The 23,006-nt window shown below is 41.8% G+C and overlaps 2 protein-coding genes across 2 annotated transcripts in view; one reads left to right on the forward strand and one right to left on the reverse strand.

Annotated features, from left to right (window-relative positions):
* Window positions 1-23,006, forward strand: part of T265_04858 (hypothetical protein) — a gene marked incomplete at both ends in the record, with an annotated part of 120,513 nt that overhangs the window by 2,564 nt on the left and 94,943 nt on the right. Inside the window, 5 exons of the mRNA XM_009169712.1 lie at window positions 12,483-12,648; window positions 12,694-13,095; window positions 17,988-18,274; window positions 18,878-19,010; window positions 22,582-22,955. Coding sequence (XP_009167976.1) covers window positions 12,483-12,648; window positions 12,694-13,095; window positions 17,988-18,274; window positions 18,878-19,010; window positions 22,582-22,955 — 1,362 coding nt within the window. The remainder of the gene's footprint in view (window positions 1-12,482; window positions 12,649-12,693; window positions 13,096-17,987; window positions 18,275-18,877; window positions 19,011-22,581; window positions 22,956-23,006) is intronic.
* The window catches only part of T265_04857 (hypothetical protein), a gene marked incomplete at both ends in the record, with an annotated part of 99,732 nt that continues 99,383 nt past the window's right edge, over window positions 22,658-23,006 (reverse strand). Inside the window, one exon of the mRNA XM_009169711.1 lies at window positions 22,658-22,746. Within this exon, the coding sequence (XP_009167975.1) occupies window positions 22,658-22,746 (89 nt within the window). The remainder of the gene's footprint in view (window positions 22,747-23,006) is intronic.

Raw genomic sequence — 23,006 nt, forward strand, 5'->3', positions numbered from 1 at the left:
AATCGGTGGTGCATTCAAACAAATCGGTTTCAAAAATTACTTCGAAAGTAGAGCTCCAGTATACAAAGTATCCTGTTACATTTGTTTTCAGAAGGCTTTTATGCAACAAATGCTATGTTCGGCTTGTATTCACCAACGGAATCAGTGGCAAAGCTAGCCACCTTTGGCCACCGTTAACCACCGGTGGCACTGTGTTTACTGGGATGGTATCAATCTAGACTACTTGCACTGTCAATGTTTCCTAGTTTTGAAACTCGGTAGAACGCTGCATTGCTATCTAGTACTCGAGACAAATGACGCATGTGACGAGTACCAGCGAAAATAATCGCAGAAATTTTGCCACTCGTAAGAGGAAAATGTAGCGCCTGACTCGGCACACACTTCCTGAGATAGGTAGTCAGAAGCTTTAGATTTCTAGTTATTTTGTTTCTCATCCCTCTCCTCTATGATGACGGGCGCCCTTAGAGGTAATGCATATTACAGTTTCTTGTTTTCATTTGGCCCTTGGATGGCTGTTCACTTGGATTACAGCGACAATTGGAGTTCCGATTTTTCTTGCGTTCGTAATGTTATTCTGAACATCCAGGAGACCTTGCGTCACACGTCCCGAGCCAACGTTGCGTAAACAGGCGTTGTGTCTTACATCGTTGGCGTGTGATTACCTCAAGTGTTGTAATTCTTAGTGTCGTTTGTTAAATAGTCCTCAGTATCCTGTTTTCTGCGGCAAAATGGCGTCTTCTTGTTATATCCTTCAAGATGTGTAACCAAACAGACCTTTGATAATGTTTATCTTGTAAGTTGTTCACCACATTCCACAACTTTAGTCCCTTAGTAAAATGCAAGTATAATGTGAAGGGATTGTGGAGAGGCAGAGTGAAGCCAGTTCTGACTAAGAGTTGTTCAAGGACAGATTCTGGCTGGACATAAGCCACAATAAGTGCCAGTTTTGCGCAGGCGTCCCAGTTTCTTGTTCTCTGAGTTATTTGGCTAATAAATGCCTCTAAGCATTCACAAAATGATTTTTTATCCACGACTTTCAAAGAGGCAATATTATTTTGTCCAGAATAGTGCCCTGCCGATAAATTTCAGCGAGGTGTCCTGTGAGGGTGTTGAAAAATTCAGGGTCAAACTACTGGTTTTAGCAATGCCTGGAAAGAAAACGATTAGCTTAATTTTTGATAAATTGCGTCAACACCATATGTTTTCTTCTAACCATTTGTGTCATCATAATCAGTATTAGCTGTAAAAGCCGGGCACTTGCCGTACGGTGCTTCTAGCTAGCACAGGTACGTTCATCGATGATTTGGGGATGTAGGAGTATATAGCCGCTTACTAAAGGTGGTAGTTAATGTAACGGAAGCGCAAACACAGCTTTCTTGTTGAAATGTTTATTGGGAAAATTAGGGGGTGGGAGCTGCATATTGAGTGCTACAGGTTGGATTCAGCAGCGAAGTTGAGGGCGCGACTGGGACATATTTGACAATCTCGCTAACCGCTGGTGTGTTCCTGGTCCCAGTACAAGAAGAGAGCATTGACCAGTGTAGCTGCTCCATGCTTCTCTGCAAGGTCATTGATTGACCTCGTCTTCTTCGTCTCCACCTTTCGCGTGGTTGTGCAAAAGTAGTACTTCGAGAAAATAGGTTGGCTGACATACAGAGCACGTGATAGAGCTGGTGCAACCTATTAAACGCAATCAGTTCATACACCACGGGCGAGCCATCTCTTCCTAGAATCGTTTGACGTAATTCAGTACTGCTGGCGAGGTGCTCCTAGCAGAATCTAGCAATGCTACAAAGATATCGGTGGTCAAACACTGACAGCGACCAGATTTCATATCCATATAGTAATATGGAGTGCAACGCAGCATTGTAAATTCGACCCTTGATGTTGCGTCTATGCCATAGGTGACGCAGGTTTACAAAAACTGCTCTGATCTTCCCAATCCGGATGAAAATATCATCTTTTGCGATACCACCTGGAGTGAAACAGCCGCCCAAGTAAACAAATTTGTCTACTAACTCAATCGTTTCATCCGCAAGTATGAAGCTAGGTTTCGAGCCCACCAAGTCCTTCAGTAGCACTTTACACTTTGCCGGTGTGAACTGCATGCAAACCCCTGAGGCAGAATTTTTATATTATTTATTATTGTTTGCATCACCGCGGGTTCAGATCTCAGAAGTGCTATGTCGTCTGTGTACTCGATATCTGTGAGCGAACGCCCAGGTAACGCTTTGATCACACAGGCATTAGAGGCTGGTCGCGAGTCTCTAATGATCTTATCAATGACGAAAGTGAAGGAAAGGGATAAACAAAGACAGCTCTGTCTAATGACATGTAATGTGGTGAACTCAGAAGAGAGTTGCACGCAGATCTTCGTAAGGCAGCGAAAGTTGGCGTACAGCGCCTTAGGAAGGATCTTGCATTTATGGAAACATATTTGCTCCACAAACGCAGCCATAGTTTAATCTTTTGGCATTCCGTAGTAATATGTGCATGTCACCGGCATAGAGGTTTACAGGTATTTTAATGGACAAAGTGTTTTTTAAGGTTCTGGTAGTTTGGGTTCCACACAGGTCACTTTAATGTTATTAGTTTCATACTTTTTCTGGTTTACTTCGCACGTCATTTACGGTTTCGAGATAGGCCTTTTACTTGACGCTTGTCGCCACTGACTTGACATTTGAAGCCGCTATCTAGAAGGCCGAATTCGTGCTTCTTTAGGTGTCCTGTACCCCCTATTTTGGAGGTCAACTCATCGGTTTTATTTTTTTGAAGGTTTCCTTCATGCCGCATTTACTACCGGATATGAGAATTTAATAGATACCAGTAACAACGAAACAATACAGTACACGACACGAGTTCAAACTCAGAGAGCTTTTTTCGGTTACGTATGACTGTGCTAGGTGTATGCACAGCAATAGGCACTTGAGAAATTGTAGCTGTTTGTGCTTTTGTGTTTGTGATTGTGCAACCTTTTGACAGCCGTAGTGTCTGAACTGTGATGAACGGGTTAAATTTGTAAATTCACTAATTTTGGAAATGACGCATTTTGGAATTTCGCACTTGCCCACTCCTTGGTTGAAACTCATTGTGTAGATATAAGGTAGGTAGTGTTAATAAGAGGACCCATCCTGTACATTTATACTGTGGGTTCCGTTGTGCACTGTGCACTCTACCTCGGGAGTTACATTTGATACACCTTATGGCAGCCATGATTTTATCAATGAAATTACGAAAAGTTGATTCCAATCACCTGTGTGTGATTTTAATTTATTATGTCAGTTAGGTTCGTGTCGTTAAGCGGAAATGCAGTCAATTACATGTATTTGAGTGTGACATATTCATCTTTCCTTGGTAATAAATCAAACATTTCTGGGCTACATTATTACACTGCCAAAAAATTGCACATAATCTATGCCTTTCGTCTTTTATTTGTAATTTTAACTATCCGATATAAATTTGTATGATATTCTCAAAGCGGATTCAAGATATTTTACGCAAATATCCTACGAAATTTAGTGCCTCAAGTAAGAAGCCTGGATACCACATGTGAATTAAACGTTACTCCTGTGTCCTGAGTTTTTTAGGCCGTAATTAATTGCCTTGATTGAGTGTCTGATAAGTATCAGAACATACATTTTTACTCAGGTTATGGGAAATTTTATTTCACATAGTCTCTTATTTATCATCCCTAATAAACTTCAATTTGGTCCCCTAATATTTTACGAACGATCAGACATTTGCAATTTTGGAGTTTTGCGGGAAAGGTTTTTTTGTTCATACCCACACCACTCTCGTTTAAACGGTTGTGTTCCTCTTCTGGCGCAATTATTCCGTAGAGTCCACACCAAAGAGAAGTACTGGGTTCGAGCTTTGTTATTATTAGAGCTCATCAGCAGTGCATATCCAATGGCCGTGCCGGGTTTTGAACCCCGGACATCTGACATGCAAGGCGAGCGTGTAACCACTACTACACCAACGCACGTTAGACGCATCTGAATTATCACGTCTGAACAGGCAAACGTGTTCACACTTGAGCGATGTGACTGGTGTGCCTGACTCATCGAACGACAATCAAGTAATTGTCCTGGTTGTGACGATCGGTTGATCCGCCAGTCAGGACTTCCCAGTCAGGTAGAGTGGCACATGCTTGTCCGGACATTTGTGATTCTTTTCAGGCTTATTTGACTCGCAAGTGTGCGACAGGAGGAAAGTGTGACTCAGTTTGTCAAGGACTTTCTACCAGCTGAAAAGTAGATGGTCAATATTCATTGTCGTGCAAAAGTAATAAGTGTACGCTGTTGTTTTTGTGACACCACGAATTTTGCAGGCTCTACACTCAGATGTATTGCTCGGATACGTAGAGTTGTGGTATAGTATATGCCAATCTTATTTATCATTGTGTTTCATCGCTCTAGAGTATTTATGGTTACGCTACGAGTTATACAGTTCAAGTGCGGATAGTACAGTGGTTGAAGTAAATATGCACAATTCTGGTCCTCCTTCATCAACTGCGCTAGTTTACAGAAAAAGAATTGCTCAGTGTCTTGTACAAAATATCCTGTCCTCCGATCTTATAATGGGCATTACATTGACAGTAGATTTGCGCAACTCAAAAGTCTTCTTCAGTTCCACACGATAAAAATTCAACCTTAGTCCTTCTGCCGTATTTCAGGACAACGGAAATGACACGTTGAATCTACAAAAAATGAACGCACCGCTGCGAGCGCTTCCTTTAGCACAAAATTCTCTTACCGAGACATCGCGGCTCATAATCGATTGTGCACTTTTTTACCTTGAACCGTAGAATCTCCTTCGTTAATGATTGTGCTTAGAGTTATCCAATAATATGGTTTTCCGATAATAACCAGACTTTTATTGTTAAAAGTGGGAAGACAGTAGTAAATAAAACAGCCAAATGCAAGTAAGGCGCAAAAGTTAATCGTGAGTAGGCATTTATACGAACAATGAAAAACTAGCTTTCCTGGGACAGTAGAAGAATGTGTGCGCAACACTGCGATCTTTGAAGAATATTGAAGTTTACCCGTCTTGTAACAAATATTCTACAGCAAGCTGATGCACGTTTTAGGAAAGTTTGTCAAGTATAGCAACGATCATCAGACACTTTGTGAAAGATATCATTTGGTCAGCATACACGGTTTAGGTGGAAGTTGATCACACTACGATACGGTGGACTAAATCAATGATGTTATTGTTAGCATAAGTTTTCGCATAAAGAAATGATTTTCTTCTTCCAACTCTCGTACATTTGAGTACTTTATATCCGCTTCATAGACAGCTATTTCAACGCAATTTATTTTAATCCGTTTGAGAAATACATCACAAAGATAACTTAAGGGGCTTCATCGTGAATAGTCATCGACGTACAAAATTACGTAGGGACATTTTTATATTGTTCACTCTTAAAAGACCACTATATCTGTTTGTTTAGAAGAGAAACTAGGGTAACAAAACTTTTGAGTGAGGTAAACCGACGCAGTTTTCTGTTCTCAGTCACATTCTGTTTGTAATGCATGAACCCGCTTAAGTGAAGAATAATCTATACTGATTAAGGGCCTAAGTGAATTATCGCGCCAATTTCTAATTACTTGTTTTTGTTTTTCCCGTTTGGTAACCTGGCTGGCTGTCATGAGCGCTCTCTGGCCAAACCGATTACGAGAAGCAGACGTATCCAGTTACATCAAAATCTTGAGCACTCACATTTTTGGCACAAACCCTGCGGAGTTCTCGTATCTTGTAATGTGCGTATCAAATCTGTCATAATCTGACAGAATTTGAAGTTGAGGTTATTTTCCCAGGGTAAAGGTACCGTAATAACGATTATTAAGAGACATTTTTGATGAAATTTCACCATCCTACTGTTGATAAAAACCCTTTCGCACTCTCACAAAGCGAAGGCTGTAAGAACCACTGGTTTATATCAACTGTTAACAGAATCCGCTACAGTTGTCAGGGACATAAATTAGAGACGGCGACACCAAAGTCAGCAGCTGATAGAGAATGGTGCGCACATTTGTGTTTTTACTTATTCGGACTTGTCCTGGAACAGAACCGTATCGCCACATTATGGAATATATATTTTGCCTTTGCCTCTGCTGACGAAAACTCTGCTTCTTGATTTCACCGTAATAATGATGTTGCCATATTAGCAAATGGAGTTTAGTCCCGTATGGATTTGGACTAACTTCATGATTGCTTTTTGACCCGTGCGATTAATGGAATTTTTTTGAGATAATCAGTTAACTCGAACTTTATGTGCAGAACCGTGTACTTTGTGAAGAACCCTGTAAGGCGAGATAACTTGAAGAATTTCAGCAGTTGCGAACAGATTTTGAAACTCTACATACAGAGTGATAAATAAACACATTCATAGATAAGAGTGAATTCGCGCCGAATTCAGTAACATTGTTTGCGAACAATTTTCATACCCCAGTTCACGGAATATCTTAGGAGGAACAAAAAATTCTAAGTAAAAGTTTACCTCTCAGCTTTCAGATCAGCTTAGGTAGTCTTCACCAAAAGTAAAAGAATCAAATTATCCAGAAAAATGAGGTCGATTACCAGCCAATGCATACAGTGAAACATCATCATCATCATCATCATCATCATCATCATGAGCATTCTACACGCTATACGACCGTTCCAGATTATGTTTGTGTATGTAGTATGTGCTAAAAATGATAAACTTAAATTTATTTGTTTCTGTTTTCTTTACGACTGATGAGATCTGTCCAGATCTGCACACAGTTGTTAGCTTTTGGTTCGGCTAGCACATCCGGGATAAAACAAATGGTCCGATTTTGTTAAACGTGGCTTATTGCTTATGTTCACAGGTTTTGATGGTCTCTGGGCTTGTATGTGGCTGTTGGCTGTCAAAACGTTTTCTATTTCGAAGGGACAACTAGAATTCAGTAGTAGAGATTCTGTACAGCTCTTGTGCTAGGATTTTTGTATGCGCAGTCACCTACTGAAATCGTCTATGCATCTTTCTATGGAACTTTTCCATCCCAGCTCATAGGCGTAGCCCGTTTGATTTAAGAAACGATTAAAATCGCTTAAAAGTGACTTTATCCGAAAAGGAACCAGGTAAGATCCCTGGGCAACTATCAAAATTTGCAGGTTTCAGAAAGTAATATTCCATAAGGGTTTCTATGAAAACATCTGCTACGTATCATCCAAAGTACCATTACTTAGGCTAGTTCTATGCGGATGCCTGTATCATGTGACTCTTATGGGGTAAAGTTTGGTGAAGATGATTAGGGAGACAAAGGTTCGGCTGCGACGCATGCGCACGTCGGAAAAGAAAATCCTGTCGTGCTTACAGGCTGACCTTGAACACGGCAATCCTATTCTAATCAGCCCTGTAGCTTTCAACGGAGGACCACAGTAAACTGATTACTGCATGCAGAACGTTGCTGTGCAATAGACCAACAGTTCACGTTTATCTAGTATGTGCTAACAAAATCAGAGGCCGATAACTGTCTACCGTATGGGTGGAAACCATCAGTAAAACAGCTTTGATACTCAGAATTAAACATGAAGAGTCTGAAAAGCGAGTGAAATTCTGGCCGTTCTAGAAAGTAGGTTAGTAGATAATTGCTCCCTACCTGCATAATTGCGATTATTGTTTTCTAATCAAGGACTCCCAAGGTGATTGAAATGACAGAAATTAGAATTTTACCTAAAAAACATTGTTATCCTACCCACATACTAGAATAACTATGGTTACCTACTTTCACACCTTTGGGTTTCATGAGTGTCACTGTGGATTTACTTGACTCAAAAATTTGTTACGTTTTAAACCACGTGCTATTCTCACTGCGCAAATATGAAATGTCATCTCATCGGAAGCTCAGAACTACTAGTATAGATTTGGTTGGTAAATAATGAATTCTCAAGTTCTTCTTGTTTCACTCACTAGTATGAAAAATTAAAGGAAAACATGTGTTGGTTTGATGGAAGAAAGTGGTAATTTTACAAGAACAAAAACAAAATCAATTGCATATATTAGATTTAACAGTGATATCAGTCCAATGGCGAAGAAACTGAATTGCTGTTCAAGTTCGGTAAAGTGGCCGATGTGATGAACATGAGGTCTAGGGATGTTAAAATATGAATTAATTAGTCAGAGTACCGGAAAATATAACGGAAGATTCAGTTTAATGTGACCGCTTAAAATGTTATCTTACGGACTTGCTTGTCTAGTAAAAAGTGACATGATGAGGAGGCATACTTAAGTATGACTGCAACAAAATGTCACTATAAAAGCTCCTGGCTGACTGGTCACCGGTCAGTACTGCTGCCTTACTGGTTTGTATGTGACTGGCTGGAGGTGATATTACACTTCTTACTTCAAAACGACCGCAATCATCTTCCATCGTTATGCAGCGAAAAGCGGTTTTTAATTGCAAAGTCTTCGTTTGGTTTATTTTTTGGGACACTAAAAATCGTGCGTCCCTGAAGTTGCTAAGGCACACGCAGATATGCGCACATTGATACGCGGAAACTAGATAAAAGTTGGTGTCTTTCCAAATTGACTGGCAATATTACCTGGCACTCTCTGTGTTCTTTGCACACTTTTCACTCTGAACAGCATGTTGACTTCAATTCTCACGCTTCTTCCTCTCACTGTACTTCTTGAGGAACTTGTCTCACGGAATGATTTATCAAACAGATCATTTTTCCTTACCATATTAAAGATTCAGACAAAACTTGACGCATAAAAGTTATCAACCAGATAGATAGAATAACTAACACCTTAAACGTATCCTCAGCTAACTTTCCACTTAACCAATGTTTTAACGAGAGTTTGATCAACTTGTGCTAGAGGAGCTTAACGCAGTCATAGCTTCTAAGCTTTGGGTCATTACTTCTAGATCAGTTTCGTAACAAAATCCCCAACTTATCACAGAGTAGGTGTTTTTCACTTTAGTCGCACAAACATACCTACCCCAGGCGGGAAGGTTCAGTGTCTGAAATAGAGAAACAAATTCAAGCCAGCCTCATTCAGCCAACGGGGAGCTTATTGAATGCTTCACTCCGGTGACATTCAAAGGAAGGCCGAACGCATTCAACTTACGCAATTTATCCCCGCATTCACCGCTTCTGATCCGCTGAGGCTAACCTACTTAGCTTTTGGTGTACCCAAGGTCTTAAAAGAGGTTGCGTGATATAAAGAAGTGGTTTGATGCTGGTGCTATTCATTATTTCCTCAGAGTTGTCAAACCTAACTATTCAGCTGCAAATACTCAAATACTCAAATACTCAGCTGCGTTATCTAGATACATAGGGAGTAAATATCACGTTCGTGAAAATACCGAATAAAAGGCTGACCATCCGAAAAGTGAATAGAACTTAGACTCATTGAGAGTCTGTTCAAATTACAAATTACACTCCAAACCTGAAGAAGGGTACATGCATTTATGTCCAATGCACAAAACTAACTGTTAAAATGCAGCGAAATCGATGAATAAACCCCCATTTTTAGTTTGAACGTTTGAAAACACGTAGGGCATTCCTTCAGCAAAGTTCGAGTTCATGGGCCCATAGAAGCAACTAGTAGCAATCGAAGGTTGCATACTGTTGCCTAACCACATCCATTAAAAGTAATATTGCTTCATTTTTGTAGACTTCAGCGAGTTGGAAATAGTTCTAGAAGACATCATTGTAACTAATTATAATAGATGCAGCCTCCGGCCTCCAGCCAACAATGATAAAAATTGAAAGCCCATGGCAATCAATTCAAAAAAGCTTACAAAAGATACACCATCTGACTGAGTCACAGTAAACAAGTTGACTATTGTGGATTTCTGTAATATGAATGTAAGCAGCACTTCCGCTAAAAAAACCTAGTCAGTTACCACGAGATGAAATTTTTACCTCATTTGTTGGGTGCGGAGAAAAGAATCAATATACTTCGACTGCAGAATTCACGGAAGACATCAAATTTACGGTACATTCAAATCCTAGTATATCATAAAAAGAGACTACTTTCAATATGATGGGTAAAACTTTAGAGTGAATGGCAAGATGTAAAACGTGTGGTGGTAAAGCAGGTCGTGGGATGCCGAAAGGTTTTTGGGAACAATCTGAGCAGTGGTTCGCATGAAAACCTATTCTTACGCCCTGGCAAAGTAATTGGAACCAACAATTATGATGTAATTCACTACTCATAAAGTTGCTGAAGATTCTTTGACGGGTCACACGCAGTTTCACAAACAAGAGATTCAGTTGATTTCTGGGTGATTCTCTCGAAAAACCAAATTTATTTGCAAATGGGTGTATTTTGCTAACAATTCCGATGCTTTCGTTTAGAACATATATCTTGGAAAGTGTCGAATTAACGTCACGTTAAGGCTAGAAGTTTAAAAACTGATTTTATATGTAGGTGCTTTGTATAACTGTCACGTGTCATATGTCGTACACCATATTTTATTGCAAAAGAAACGACATTCACTGTGTAAAATGGGAGCAATTCGCGAACCGTCATATGACAATGTGAGGCCTCTGAGATCCAGTTATATTAGCTATGTGAGCAAAAGGTTGGTGACAGCTGACTTACCAACTATATACTTCCGTCCTGTGCCTCTAAGTCCTTTTAGGCCCTCAGGATTCTAAAGTAACATGGCCTTATTGGAATACTCAAGATTTAAAGGTCCGTACATTAGCAGCTGCAAGGCCTCCCAAGAAGGAATTCATCTTCACCATAGTTGGGGAATAAACCTTAGGTTTTTCTGGTGTGCTGCACTGAAAACACATTTAGAATTCGTGTTACAAAGCTCGGTTAATAGCTGAATTCAACTCTAAAAGGAAAGTCAGCATCATCAGTTCAGAGAATGTGAAAGACTGACTGAGATGCATTTTTAACTTTAGAGTATAAGATCATATAGGTTTCTTTTATGAGAATGAATTGTTTGTTTGGGAGACAATCAGACCTTTCCAGAGTTTTTTAAGACCTCCTAATAAGGAGGAATTATTACACAGTGCTACTTGGCCTGTCAGTTTAGCGTGGTAAAATCCAGTTTAAGCAGACATTCTTATAAAACTGGAAAACTGTTTCTGCTGTGTGCAGCAGACACATTATACTGCTGATGAACCATTATTTAGTGGGGAAGTTTGAGTTTGGGCGCAGTTCTGCATCGTACTTTCAGAAAGACAAAAGTCCTCTTAAATGAACGAAGTGTTACGGAGCTGCGGTTCCCCGAGGCTGAAACCATTAAACAATTTTGGTTAGCAGTGTGCGGTGCGAAACTTGTGGGTTTGGTATTCACCAACTCTCACTTCTCAGACATGAAAGTCCTGTTTCGCTTGGCGTACACTGGTGAAACAGCAGTAGTATTCGCTTCTAGCGCATCTAGGACTTTGACCCCGAAGCCGCCAACATACGCTCTGATGACCGTTGATTTGATCGCTGAGCTGGGCAAATTGGACTACTAATGTTCTATTCATTTTCAACGATTTACACTGTTGTTGTGCTTCATTAAAGTTGATAGTAGATTTCAATATTTCTCGGTCTGTTGTGAGTGAAAAGACATAGATGGCCTCCAAATAGGGTTCATCATTCTCACAAAATTGGATGAACAGTTAATGCAAAACGATCAGAAAAATCTGCATCTATCACTTGTTTGTTGAGTCACATAATACGCTGAGTGGAGAATTCTCCACTTGATCATAGTTGTCAGAAAACTGTTTGATTGACCGAGATACCATTATTTACGGTCGGAATCTATTAATAAAAAAGCTTGAAAATCCTTACGTTCATCACTCATTTTAGAAATTTAACCAGAGTTTCTGGACCACTGATTTTTTCTACAAATATGACTTATCGCCTTTTGCTTGGTAAGGGGCTTCCGTGGGTTAAATTCACCATTACACTGTTGTTGTGCTTCATTAAAGTTGGTAGTAGATTTCAGTATTTCTCAGTCTGTTGTGAGCAATTATGTCTTCCCATAAAAAGACATAGATGGCCTCCAAATAGGGCTCATCATTCTCACAAAATTGGATGAACAGTTAATGCAAAACGATCAGAAAAATCTGCATCTATCACTTGTTTGTTGATGTAGACCCAAACAAACACAAATTCGGAGTCACATAATACGCCGAGTGGAGAATTCTCCACTTGATCATAGTTGTCAGAAAACTGTTTGATTGACCGAGATACCATTATTTGCGGTCGGAATCTATTAATAAAAAAGCTTGAAAATCCTTACGTTCATCACTCATTTTAGAAATTTAACCAGAGTTTCTGGACCACTGATTTTTTCTACAAATATGACTTATCGCCTTTTGCTTGGTAAGGGGCTTCCGTGGGTTAAATTCACCATTTTGTAGTCTTACATAAATGGTCTCAACAGCTGCACTGACCGTTATCCACTAGTTGTGACAAATTGTTTGGATAGATCGCTCTAATTGATACATGCGAGTGCTTCCACAGTTCATCGCATTCTTGCTGTTTGGTTTAGTACGACGGCATGACAAAAGAAGACAGCTGGTTGTTGGAGAGCGCCCAAGTTTTACATCCGCTTACACGAAGACGTTATATGTTCTTGTGCAACCACTGGTTTTCCCTGTATAAAGAAGATGGCCGAGTGGAACGAGAGCTACTTGGAGTGCGAAGCGTCGAAACTAGTAAGTGAACAACTATTCGATTAAGAATGATTAAATTTCTTTTAGAATACACTATTCTTGTGGTCACTGGGGATCAGGAAGGATGTGGTACAGACAGCAACGTTTTCGTTACCATTCATGGTCGGACTGGAATTACGCCGCGTATTGAATTAGCACCAGAACTGTTGAGAGAAAATAGCACGAAGCATCTGCCGTTTACCAGAGGAACTAGCAGTACATTCACTGTGCGGGCTCCCAGTGTCGGTGCGTTGACTAAAATTCGAATCAGTCAGAATGCATCGGGACGTTTCCCACACTGGTTCATTGAACGTGTTGTTGTAACGAATTTGGCCCATCCAAAGTGGACTTATTACTTCAATTGTTCCTTTTGGTTGTCCCCATCTTACGCGGATGGAAAGCTCAGTCGACTGGTCAGGGGATTCCGCGAACCAACAGGACTTGGAGGAGGTAAATGAAGAAATAGACTGGAATTAAGGAGCACGCTAAACTAAAAAGTAGTGAGAGCTATCGATGTAAGATATTCACTGAAATATTTGCTGCAAACTATCTGTTACTTATCAAGTCCGATGTTCCACAAACTGCATTGATGTTTGCGATAGAAACAACCTTGAGCCGTGATGGTTGCTATTCACCTTCAAGCTATCACTAGCGGGAGTACGACACAAATCCTATTCCATTTCAGAACCGAAGAGTCATGCATCTGGCGAACAATATGTAAGAAACAAGAGAATAAAATATCTCCCTTTGTAGACATCATCATTGAAGAAAGTGACTTCATTTGCTCTTCTGATACTGATAATATATATAGGCGTCTGGATAAAAGTTAAATAAACCAAGTCAAGTGAAGTCAGGAATTGCGATACACCTGCAACAGAGAGTGGACTTACGGTGCTTCGGGCGAGATGGACCAAGTTGTTAGAGCGCGAATTTACTAACCGGAAGGTCTGTCGTTCGAACCCGACTTCTGCCTCTCGACCCTCCTTGTCTAGGCTTAGGCAACCTGGCAGTATCTCAGCCCTCGTGTTCCCTTTGAGTGGCATGGCAGCTAGGCACCGAATGGGTGCTAAAGCTGAACGATTTTTATAGTTCTTCGAGTTAACTAAACTGGTTAGTGGAGTAATACAGTACTCATAAGGTTGTCGAAAACTGTTCTATAATTTTTGTCCTTTTTGTGGCTCATCAGTTAGGCGCAATCCCCGAGTTCCCGTCAACCTTATGTTTTACTTGAATCCAAATTGCACGAAATTAGAGAAATACGCACTTGCAATACACTGAGTTGCCAAAAAACATCGTAAGAAGAAACTCAGCTTGTTTCCAGGTGAGTCACTCGTCAAAATCAAATTTGTATGCAAATGAGTGTATTTCGCTGTAAAAAAATCGTTCAGCTGCAATACTCTTCCGGTGTCTAGCTGCCATTCCACTCGGGGGAAGACCAAAGGCTGAGATACTGCCAGGTCTCCTAAGCCTATACAGAGGAAGTCGAGAGGCAGAGGTCGGGCTAGTGTTCTCCGATCGTATGAGAAAATTGCCTTTTTGTCGAAATTACCCGAAGGAGATCCAGCGCGTCTTTTTAGCGCGTCAGAATGCATACTCTTCCAAGTATCTTCCCAGTATTTGCCTCCTGAACAGCACCCTAATGTCAAAAATCTACATCCCATGAAGGTCACGACAACCTTTTCAGCGGCATCCATCAAAGACAGACAACTTATGGCAAAATTCAGCAAAACTCTATCCAGCTTTGTTCATAAAAGGCTTTTCGGTCGTCACGGTAACCAATGTCCGTCCTTGTGCTTCGCGACTCTATTTTTGACACTGCAATAAAACAACAAAACGTAAAGCGGTTAGGTTGCTTTAGGGTGGTTGCTAGCATCTCTGAGCTCTGATATGGGTGATGGGCACGGCGCAGTTTCGCACTGTTTGCCTACTTTCTCCTACAAACGATTCATTGAGTATACAGCCTGAGGGGGTTTCTTAGCTTCCATCTCACAGTATCGACGGTCGACACAAAGTAATCATATAGTAATCATCAGCAACGACAGTAAAATATCTTTATTTAACAATGACGCTGCACTATCGTACAACCATAAATTATTTGAAAGCCGTATTGGGAAGAAAGTAATAAAAGTGAATGTGGAGGAGAATTAGTACTAGCTTGCCACTCCATTGATATCGACCAGCACACGTCTTGCACCATCACTAGCATACTCAGAGGAATCACGTGGACCCAATCACGGAAGGCGAGTAGCACCGACAATACCCAGATTTCTCGTGATCCCTTCTACCGGGTCAAAGGTTGAATAACTGTTTGCTTGCACGCATTTGGATTTGGAGCAAACAACAAAACTCTTGGACGAAAGATGAATAGAAATGCCCTGTATATGGCCTAAGCATCGAAGCTCTCGTTCTCAGAAGCCATCTTCGATTGAAGTCCCCGTTTCACAACTGAATGCTTGCTTTCCAGTTACCTGATTGCCAATTCGCCGCCATCAGCATACAAGAGGAATGGCTCTGGGACAACGTGTGTACGCCCATTTGTGAATTAAAATGTTACCGATGGAAGCCTCAAGTGAACCACATCTGAAGAACATCACAGGCGGAAGATTTTGCAGCAACTTCATGCGATTTCATCATTGAAGTATACTTCAGTAACTGGTGTCAAGTGAAACACGGGGCAGCATTTGTGCGGCACATTCACTTGAAGATTCAGCTGAGCTAGAGTTGAGTCTTTCGTCAGCATCGAGTTAATTTCAAAATGGATGAATTTCGCAATGATGTATCCATCTGCTAGATATGATACTCTGTTGCAAATCACCCAGACTATATGTGATAGAAAAAAGTAATATTAGGTTGTCATTTAGATCTGACGACTGCAGAGCTTGGTGATGGAGATGAAATTCATCGGAATAGATTACTAGGACCTTTGTCATGTTCCGGTACCATACAAAACCTAAGGCATAGTTCTTTTCACTCAAGGCGGAAACAAAAGTAATTTCGGATCCAGACACTCACTAAAGAACGCGATGAAAACAGAATGCGCTGAGCTGCATCAACTGCCATCCAATTAGGACTGCTTCTGATTGGTCGGGACAGGTTCAACTAACGAGCACATTTCTGACGACACTGGTGAATAAAAAATCTATATTGCAGCCACAGATACACCGTTATTCTTTTCTCTTCACGCTGATCATTTCTCTCAACATTGTCCAGGAGAAGTCTGGAAGCAGTTACGAAGGGAATCTGTGGGTTTTTACACGTAAAAGTGCACAGGAGGTGCTTTTCAATATTACATGGAGTATTGTCTTGGAGAGACTTAGTACAAGGTGTCTGAAGCGTATTGTATTTGCTTCACCCTAAAAACCGAGTGTCATGGAGCAGTCCTAGCCTATTTAATATTAATTACACCAGTGTTATCGATGGAATTGAGCTATTGCATAGTTCTGTAGAGGGCGCAAAACGACTCAATTCTTAGAGTTTGAATTTCTTCTCATTCAGAAAACTGAGCTGTCTCCCTTGCGATGATAACTTGTGAAATCTTCGTGTCCCCTTTGGGATCATCTGCTGCTGTTTGTTGTAGTGTGCAGGTTTACAGGGTTTTGATTCTCCTACACTGGGCCACACATATCGGTAATGTACCGATTATGCTCAAGTGACCGCAAGCAACCACAGCTGATCTCATGAAGAGCGAGATTTACAAGATACATCTGCTGTGGGGTTGAAGGAAGTCAGTTTTCTGATCTCACTTGTTTACTTGTGATCTTTTAAGAGGGGATTGAAAAAATTTACTTACGCATCAACTTGGTTGCTTTTAGAAATTCCTTCTCGCCCACATGTTGCTCTGCAACTTACTCCATGAGACTGAGTTTAGAACGTGTGACAAAGATGGCTTTGTGTATGAGGTGACTGTAAGAAGCAAGCGATTTGCGTGGAATCGCACTACAACGATTGCTGATGGAGCTGGTGTAAAGCGGTCTATTCTAAACGTTGTAATCACTGGTTAGACAGAATCTCCTAACTATTGGAGGTTTCTGGTTTTCACGCTTTATTTTATCGCCTTGTTAATAAATCGAACCCTTCAAGCGAACTCAGTGGCAGTTGGCTTTTCAAAGCATCGGTGCAATTAGAAACTCTCTAGAGGGATAAATTTCGAGGGGTAATATTAGACCATCTCTTTTAAAGACACTGACACCTTCAAAGCAGATAACTGATATGATGTTTGACCGGTGTGAACAGAGACATGGATGCGTCTTTAGTCGATCGATATCCGCCGTCTCAGATATATAATCCCGGTGGGAAAACGAGCAAGCAACCCGGGACGGTGATGTGTTGGGCCCTCCGAACCATCGTTTCCCAAAGCAGTGTTGCTTCCCGTGTATAATTCAGACTGATACAATCAGAGGGAAGTTCTGTTTCTGAACTGGTAGACATATGGAAATGGTAAAAATACGTTTCGGCATGCTTGTGATAGGCTTGAATTAGGTCCATACTCTCTCTAAAGTTGGACTTTCAAGCAAGTTGCAGTTGAACATTTCTGCTGTGCTACCGATTTTGGCGGAGCACAAAATTCCTTTATCTGTATCTTAACCAGCTGAATTTTTCTTCTTTTATCAAAATAATAAATGTACATGTTGTTAGACTATGAAGGCTGAACGTGCGACTCAGTGCATCAGCTCCAAATCATGTACCGAAGTGGTTCCATCTAATGTGGTTGATCTTCCAGCCACGACGGCTTGTGACAGTCTAATTTAAATGCCGTTGTTGAATACAAAAATGGCTGACAAATGTTGGTTAGAGCTGTGGTGCAGTAATGTCAGTGAATACTAGGTGAATACTTCTCAGTTTCTTGTTTTATACTATTGAGATCAGTAGTGGATGTGACCGGTTGAGGAATCAAGGATGCTCGAGTTCAGAAAGGTTATAATTTTGGTTTAGAAACTTGAATTTTGCAATTCTGATAAAAACTGTTGCCCACCTTTTCGGCATTCCTGTTACTAAACCTGACAGATATCGCGCAGATAAGTTTCGAGCTTGTAAACGTGTTTCCACCGGCAACGAGTAAATTTGCGAGCCAGCGGCTACTGAGGGAAGGATTACGCAAAGGTTTATTTCAGTAGCAGTTATCGCCACAATAACCCACTTCTCTTTTAGATGAAAAGGATTATAAGGGATCAGTTGAAATTTTTGCATGATTTTCAATCAACACATCCCATAGTGTTCATTAGAATGTATCTGTACTCACGTTCTTGTTCAGAAAGTCATTACATGAATTCAGGAATCCTCCGTTTATTCCTCAATGACTTCAGGCAAATGACTAGATCACATTCATCTCCCTTCCTTTCCAGAAGCCGAGTACCGCCTAACATTCTACACTTCTGATAGACCAGGAGCGGGTACAACCGCTGACGTTTTCGTCCAGCTCCATGGAGAAGTTGGCACCAGTCGCGAGATGTGGCTGAATGATCCATGTTGGATTAAGGAACACACCAAAAAACCAGCAACCCCTATTCGTTTTCCCCGAGGATCCCGCGTTAAAATCCACCTCGCTCCTTGCCAGCAATATGGTTATCTCGAGCGACTAACTGTGGGGCATAACAACCGCGGAGAATCACCGAGTTGGTGTTTAGAAAAAGTGTGTAATTTACCAAAATTCTACTTACTGCAAAAAATCTTTGATGTTGATTCATCTGTGTCAATTAATTGCTTTGATTTGTTTCACAACGCTCAGCCTCAGTCTACTACTGTCGGTCAAAGCTCCTTATTTTGACAGAACGATGGAAGTTTTGACATATCTACTGGTACCTTCTGTATGACATCACCATGCGCATTCTGTCAGCAGCTTAAGCACAGTACTAGTATCGAAGAGAGAGCCAATCCGATTCACTTTTTTGTCTATGTACCACTAGAGTGCATCACTCACGGAGCTCGCGCTATCTCCTAGAAAACTCACTAGACTGATTTGACTGCTGCCTTCTAAGAATTTACGGTTAGCTCAGCAAGCAAGTCGACGCTCGTATAACTTGTTTTCGGGCTTTACCTGGCTTGCTCAGAAAACTATGATCATTTGAATTTGATGGGTGCGCTGATGTTCGGTTGAATTCATAATTAGGTTGCTGCGTCACTCAGTTCCGAGAAACCATGAATTTAAAAACCCAAAGTCTACCCTTCCACTATCAACATTTAAAACCTAATACATACCTCTATTTACTCATCCTTTTTTGCTTTTGAACCCAAGGTAATTGTGGACGAACTGCGACTTCAACGCGTGTTCGAGTTCCCTTGCCGTGATTGGATAGGTCCTCCGTGGTCGAAACAGCTTTACTGCTCCTCGGTACGGTCGAAAGACGGATATCAGGACAACTGGCAAAGTGAGTTGGGAATAGGCCTAAGCGATACAGGTCTGTAAGTGTTTGCGAGCCTAGTAGTACAACTTGTTGAATTACTGACTGTCTGCATAGAAGAAATCCAGGGAGTTCATTGGCTACCCCTTTGTTAAATTGCTCACTTGGGGAGGTACCATATGACTGTCGTAAGTTCCGGGATTCTTCTTGTCTAGTCACAGAAAATCCAACCCGAACTCTCTCTTAGGAAAACATCAGTTAGGGAAGAAAGATGACATTAGTGGTCAGTTAGTTAGTTTTAGCCTAAGCCACCGTACAAATATAACTGAAGCGCAATTTTTGCACGTCCAGGATTTTTTTAAAATCGTATATACGAGCTCATTTGGCCATAAAACCAAAATACTAAGTGTGGAGCACGGCAGTACGTTAATTTGCTTCGAAAATAAAATGCATTACATCTGTCGGTTGCAACCGGTACGCACTCACTCCTGTAGAACAAAGGTGCTTCGAGGTGCACATGATTCTTTTGTCACCACCAGTGTGAGACTGCTTTTGAAGATAAACATGTTGTTCTCTCCGTCTTTAGTGGTAAAACAGATCCATTATCTTTTGAACAGTTCACCTCCTGCCCTGGCGTAGCTATTCTGGTTGGTCCACGCCAAATGGGGAAGAACTGGAATGGAGGTTTGCTGGTAATAGACCTCATCAGTAGTCCATATGTTTGGGTGTGCCGCGTTTAATCTCCGCACAGTGGTTGTTGCTGCCACATTTTCATTCAAGCAATCTCGATTGCGCCAGGGAACTATGAAAAGGCTTGTTTCGATATGCTACTTGAAATTATTCTGTCTCTGAAACCTAGAGAATAGGAAGGCTCTCAAGACATTAGCTCAAAGAACTTAGATAACCTCTGTAACTCTGCAGCACGAATTTGTATTTGGTTCACACCTACAAAATGTAAGATGCAGCTACAAGAATGGATGGGATCATCACAACCTTCATTCTTACAGTCGAACCAATCAACGTTTTGATTACATTTGTTTACTTGGGCAGTTGTATAGGTCTTGATGAACAGGCTCGAAAAGACAGTGCTTCCCAAGTCGGGAAGTTCATGCTATCCATAAAGTTAGCATGGCGTCTAGGGCAAAAAGCTCACTGTGATCGTGCGATCCTTACTATTTCATGAATCAGAAACATGGCCTCTCCGCGCAAAGGACATAGAAAAGATGCCAGTTTTCGACCATCGGTGCCTTCAAAGCATTGGTTGCGTCTGGTGGCAGCATTGCGTTAACAGTCTTGAGGTGGAAATGATGGTTTTAGAAAGAAAAGATGCCAGTTTTCGACCATCGGTGCATTCAAAGCATTGGTTGCGTCTGGTGGGAGCATTGCGTTAACAGTCTTGAGGTGGAACAGATGGTTTTAGAAGGAAGGAAACCTTCCACACTTAATGGGTTACGCTAATTAGGAAATCTGCTTCGCATCCCAGGGTATCGCCCGCCTTGATGAGTACTTTTTGGATGAATGGAAGCCAGCAAGGAGTGGACGGCCTACGATATGACAACGAAGTCTGAAAACGGTGACCAGAGAACTCAGACAAGTCGAAAACCGCCACCATCCTGGATGAGAACCCGGGGACTCAACTCACACATGACCAAGGACAACGCCAGAAGTCTTTCAATCATCTAGTCAATACAGGGGACAGAACACCTTGTTCTTCCAACCGTTGAAGTTCGGCATCTACCAGTGGGAGGGAAGCGTACGGAACTGGTCTCTTTGGACGGAAGATTGGCGTAGCTCCAGGTATGAGGTAGCGGACTGCTTGTGTCGCAGTGCACTGACCGAGACCGGACTGGAAAACAATTGGAAATCGCTTGATAATGTCGGATGCATGATCTGGATGCGCCGTGGGAGACTGAACTGCATTACAAACGACACTGATTGGAATGTCGGCTAACCCCAGGCGATCGAACCAATCAAGACCCAACAGGTTCAACTCAGTTGCCGTTATATAACACGACCCCACGAATGTAGTTCCTCGAAAAGATACACAGCACTGGAGCTCACCGGAAAGTTTTAGCTCTCCACCGCAGGCACTGGTTGCAGTTTGAGCTGCTTGTCTGATCGGAGGTTGCCCGAGCGTGCGCCGAAGCTTCTCCGAAATGACGCAGTGTCCAAATGCAGACAGACTGGATGGCCACTTACAGTGACTGTCAGATACTTCCGGTTACCTGGCGTGTTGATCTGGAAAGTAGCCAGCAAACTGAGAGAGGAGCCAACAGGGTTCGATTTCGGTTTGGGACGGATGCGTGATGATTGCTTTGAAACAGCAGAGGCCGTATGCATCAGTGACTGACAATATCCATCTTTGTGTCCCACGGACTTACATTGGCGGCACCGATGCTTCTTGTAAGGACAGAACCTGACGAAGTGCCAGGCTCCACAGTGCCAACATTGTGAAGGTGGTGTCTTCTTTGAGCCTTTGTTTTGCTTCGGACCAGAACACTGCGAGGTCGATTTGGTTGGGCCAGAATTGACAGGGCCAGGCTGTTGCGTATCCTGGTGTATTGCATGAACCTCGGAACCGCCATGACCCCCGAGTTGGACCATCGCGGTGTCATGCTTCAGGTTAAGCAACCGTTGACACTCCGAGGTGACGGCCTGCAGCGTCATGGATGGGTCCTGCTCGATGCGGCTGAGGAGTCGGGTACGGATTTCTGCATCCTTCGGGGATTGTAGACCACATATGAAAATCAGCGACTTGAACTGATCTTCCGTTAACGATCCGAGTTTGAACCGTTCGCATTCTCGGTTCACGATGCCAGAATATGTGAGGAAGTCGTCTGCATCACTCTTCACTAGCTTCATGCATCGATAACGGATGTTGAAAAGTGACGTTTGCTCACCGAATATTTGTGAAAGCGTGTTGACCGTTTCATCAAAAGTGAAATCGCGCGGGTTTTTTGGCAGAATATAGTTAGCGTACTTATCATGCTCTGCGGGTCCAAGTTTGCGGAGCAGGAGGCGAACCTTCCAACTATCATCTTGAAGTGAAAAATCGACCCTGAACAGGTCTTCATAGCGACGAAACCAAGCATCAAACGTTATGCCAGCTGAGGGTTCATAGCAAAATTCGTTGATACTGCCGCAAATTCCATCAACCGACTGTGGGACGCTCGACACAGCCGGTGAAGCCAAAGATGTAGTTGATAGTCGCTCCGTAAGTATTTGATGATTTGCGGGGGGATATTGATATCCCCAACAGAGAACCCGGGGACTCAACCCACACATGACCAAGGACAACGCCAGAAGTCTTTCAATCATCTAGTCAACAATAAACCTGCATCAAATATATTTACTTCAATGCGTAGCGGAATTGAATTAAAATGAATTAAAATAAAAAACGAAGTGAAATGAAATGCACTGAACTGAATTGAACTGGAAACTGAACTGTTCAATAAGTCTTGTCGGGTACTTGTGTTAATACCTTGGAAAATTCGGGAGTTTTACATGTATACCAGAACTTGAAATTTCGTGGAAAACGTTTTCGCTTGTTTTGTAATGGTGTTACTCACAGTAATTTGAACTTCCTCCTGTTATTCAGAACTTCCTCTGGAATTCCGCGTAGTTACGGGCGACTCGCCTGATGCTGGCACAACCTCCCGAGTCTTTATCCAACTTCAAGGTCCTGAAGAGAACGCCGGTGAATCCCAGCGCAGGGCTTGTTCTGAACGAAGACTTTCCTCCGCTGTCTCTGAATCTACAAGCTCTGTGTCAACGAGTATTAACAATGACAGTTCCAAAGTTCATGAACCTTACATCACTCCGTACATATGGTTTGGTGAAGGACCGTTTGAGCGGGGTCGAGTGGCCACCTTCAGAATCGACTTGGCAGTTCCTGTGTGTATCAGTCCGATCGGCAAACTGTATGTTGGTCACGACAATTCGGGAGACTCACCATCCTGGTTCCTTGATAAGGTTTGTTACAATTAATTTCTTCTTGCATCTCGTTGCTCTACAATCATCATA

The sequence above is a fragment of the Opisthorchis viverrini genome (assembly GCF_000715545.1).
Source record: "Opisthorchis viverrini unplaced genomic scaffold opera_v5_84, whole genome shotgun sequence".
In the NCBI taxonomy this organism is placed as follows: Eukaryota; Metazoa; Platyhelminthes; class Trematoda; order Opisthorchiida; family Opisthorchiidae; genus Opisthorchis; species Opisthorchis viverrini.